General features: G+C 35.0%; 1 protein-coding gene across 1 annotated transcript in view; it reads right to left on the reverse strand.

Annotated features, from left to right (window-relative positions):
- Positions 1-1,821: 1,821 nt before the first annotated feature.
- Positions 1,822-4,042, reverse strand: part of LOC133542930 (small ribosomal subunit protein eS17-like) — a 12,193-nt gene continuing 9,972 nt past the window's right edge. Inside the window, exons 3-5 of the mRNA XM_061887203.1 lie at positions 2,288-2,393; positions 2,043-2,108; positions 1,822-1,945 (exon numbers count right to left, since the gene is read on the reverse strand). Of these exons, the coding sequence (XP_061743187.1) occupies positions 1,868-1,945; positions 2,043-2,108; positions 2,288-2,393 (250 nt within the window). The 3' untranslated portion in view covers positions 1,822-1,867. The remainder of the gene's footprint in view (positions 1,946-2,042; positions 2,109-2,287; positions 2,394-4,042) is intronic.

The following is a 4,042-nucleotide window of genomic DNA, read 5'->3' on the forward strand; positions in this document are numbered from 1 at the left end:
TATGTATATATATACATGTATGTATAAAAATATATGTGTATATATATATATATATGTATGCATGTGTGTGTATATATATATGTATGTATATATATGTACATGTATATATGTATCTATATATACGTATGTATGTATATATATACATGTATAAATATATATATGTATGTGTGTATATATATGTATGTAAATATGCATGTATGTATATATAAGTACGTATATATATGTATTCATATATTTATGTATGTATATGTATATATGTAATGATATATATGTACATGTATATATATATATGTATGTGCACATATATAAATGTGTGCATGTATATATACATACATATATACGTATGTGTATATGTATGTATTTATACTTTTGTATGTATATATGTATGCATGTATATATATGTAAATATGTTTATGTATATATGCACGTATCTATGTATATAAATGTATGTATGTGTTTGTATGTATAGATATATATATATATGTACTGTATATAAATATGTATATATATATGTATGTGTATATATATATATATATATATTTATGTATGTATATATTTGTATATATATATGTATGTATACCGTATTTCCTTGAATTGCCGCAGGGCATATAGTATGTGCCTGCCTTGAATTACTGCCGGGTCAAACTCCCGTCCCAAAATAATTAGCGCATGCTTAGAATTACCGCCTGGTCAAACTTGTGATGTCACGAGTGACACTTCCCCCTGTCACCACTTTCAAAATGGAGGAGGCTGATTTCAATACCGTTAATTTAAAATCGCATAAAGGGAAGAAGATTAAGAGCTATTCAGTAGGATTTAAGGCCCAAGCTTACATCACACCCAAATTGTTACGGCATACCTTTGGTAAGTGCCGGAGTGAGAAGAGGTTTCAAAATAATTAGTGCATGCTTAGTTTTACCACATGCCTTTGATAAGCGCAGGAGTGAGAAGAGGTTTTAAATTAATTAGCGCCCCGGCGGCAATTCAAGGAAATACGGTATATGTATGTATATGTGCATACATTTATAAGTACATATATATATAAATGTATATGTATGTATGTGTAAATATATATATATGCATGTTTATGTATGTGCATGTATATATATGTACTTATTTATATGTATATATATATGTATGTATAAATACACTGTACATATATGTATGTATATATATACACATGTATATATAAATGTATGTATACATGTTTGTATATATATACATATATGTATATGTATGGATGTATATATATATTTATATATGTATGTACATACATATATATGCATACATACATAAATAAATATATTTGTGTATACATGTATATATATATGTATGTAAGTATAAATGTATATATATGAAAATATATGTATATATATAAGTATATGTATGTATATATCCATGTATGTGTATAAAATGTCTTAATTTTTGCATGTAATCATAAAGGACAGAGATGCACGAGGGATATTTAATTGCTATAGTGACAAATGTAAAATATTTGGACTTGCAATATGGTGTTTACACAATACCAGAACTAAAACATTTGAAAAGACATGTCAAACTATCAGAATCAGAAAGTGTTGAAATACATTTCATCAATGATTGCACGTGCTTAAAATGAGTTTACATTTGGTAGTTTAAGCAACCGTTTTTAATCGGTCAAAATCTGGAATGTTTTTGGTGCACAGAACAAATCGACTATCAAATTCAATTGTTTGGAATATGCTGGAAAAGCATCTTGGGGTCATGTGTTAAATACTTGTAATTAAGGCTTGTGTACCTAATGAAGTGACCGTAAGGATGTTGAAATGAAGTGCAAGTAAGTGTATTTGTCAAAGAGTGACAGGAGTTTATTCAAGAAGTTGAGGGGCTACAGTCCTCGGGGGGTTTTGAAGTTCATGCCAGTGATTGGCTGAGTCACTTGGAGCGTAGAAAGACCACCAAAGTCCTGAGAAAAAGACCAACAGATGACCATTTTAGCCAAAGTAAGACAAACAATGACAGGATGAAGTTCATCAGATTATCTTCATGACCAGTACACCTACCAGCAACTTCAACATGTCTTTAGTGTCTGGGTCCACTTCTATCATCTCCTGGTCCAGAGCAGAAATCTATGACCACAGCAGAAATGATTAATATTTGAATGTAATCCAGTAGAAATGTTCAAACATATCCAACATGAATCAAAAAGTTTACGGTCTTCATCCTTAGATGTATTTCAGCGTGCACTTGCAAGTCTCTCAACATCTGCAGATATGAAAGAAAAAAAAGAAGAGGAAGAGATCGATACCTCCGGCACATAATTGTCCCTCCGCTCTCTCTCCTCCTCCTGCAGCTTGATGGAGATACCTCGGACAGGACTGCGCTGGATACGCTTCATCAAGTGTGTCACATAACTGCAACAGGAACAAAACTACTTATCATGATCTTAAAAAATATCAATAGAGATGGATAATACTTTATTGATTCCTTCAGGAGAGTTCCCTCAGGAAAATTAAAATTCCAGCAGCAGTGTACAGATATGGGATCAGATTTTAAAAGTAAAAAGTAAATAATGGGGGGTAAAAATGGAAACAAAATAGAAAATTACACTAAGAATACAAATAAAAAGCAACAATGAGAATAACAATATAACAGTAAAATAAGAATATAACAAGAGAAACTAGGCAGTAGTGACCATGTTATGAAAAAGTATTGCACTGTTATTGTTTTGCAGCCCCTGTCATCATAGTACCCCCCTAACCCCACAGTCTAAGGGTGTGTAGGACAAAGGAGTTTTTGAGTCTATTAGTCCCGCACTCGGGCTGAAGCAGTCTAGCACTGAACAGGCTCCTCTGGCTACTGATAACGCTATGCAATGGGTGACTGCAATCATCCAGGAAGCTCACTAGTTTGTCCACAGTCCTTTTCTCTGCCACCGTCACCAGTGAGTCCAGTATTATTCCGATGGTTAATCAATTTCTCCAGTCTGGAGCTGTCCTTAGACCAGGGGCGCTCACACTTTTTCTGCAGGTGAGCTACTTTTCAATTGACCAAGTCGAGGAGATCTACCTCATTCCTATTTATAATTTATATTTATTTATTTATGAAAGAGACATTTTTGTTAACAAGTTAATGGTGTTTAATGATAATACAAGCATGTTTAACACACATAGATTCCTTTCTTTCATGAAGACAAGAATATAAGTTGGTGTATTTGATTCTGATGACTTGCATTGATTGAAATTAGACAGTGGTGCTGATAACGTCCGCTTTTTCAAATGGAGGGAAAAAAAAGTCCTCCTTTCTGTCCAATACCACATGAAAGTGGTTGGATTTGGCATCTCATTTGTCCAACTTGCATACTCGTTTTTAAACACTTTGTTATGAGAGTAGCATATGTGTGTGGCCCTTTAATGTCTGGCAGCAGGTGAGTGACGTCAGTGAGTGTGCGGGTGGGCAAGCAAGTGAGAAAGCGGTCACTGAGGGCGGGGGAGAAATACATTGCCATCAAACTCCGTAGCTTGCTAGCTTGTGCACGCTAGCTTTCTGAGACTCTTATTTTGTTAGCACAGGCAGGATGAAACAGGTCTTTTATGGTGAAGACAGGAACCGTGCAGTCGGTCTTTAGAGTTTTGACAGTAGGTACGGAGTCTCTAGAAATAAAATGTGTTTCTCTGCGTCCGCCCTGTTAGTGATTTTTTTCTTAAATATGAGCTCGCAGCAGCCAGCGTCATCTCACAAGATCCTCGAGTGCCGAGAATGTCAAACAACTGACGAAAGTGAAGTCTTGGTATGATTGATGATTGCTCATTTGTATGTATATTTTTTAATGCCTGGCTTGAGATCGACTGACACACCCTCCGAGATCGACCAGTTGATGGCGATCGACGTAATGGGCACCCCTGCCTTAGACGGACAGCCCCCCCAGCACACTACCATGTAGAACAGAACACTGGCAACCACAGACTGGTAGTACATCCACAAAAGTTTTTTTACAGATGTAGAAAGAGCGCAGCTTCCGCAGGAAGTACCGAAATATCACACTTTTCAAATGTGTTGATCT

This window comes from Nerophis ophidion, linkage group LG25, assembly GCF_033978795.1.
Source record: "Nerophis ophidion isolate RoL-2023_Sa linkage group LG25, RoL_Noph_v1.0, whole genome shotgun sequence".
In the NCBI taxonomy this organism is placed as follows: domain Eukaryota; kingdom Metazoa; phylum Chordata; class Actinopteri; order Syngnathiformes; family Syngnathidae; genus Nerophis; species Nerophis ophidion.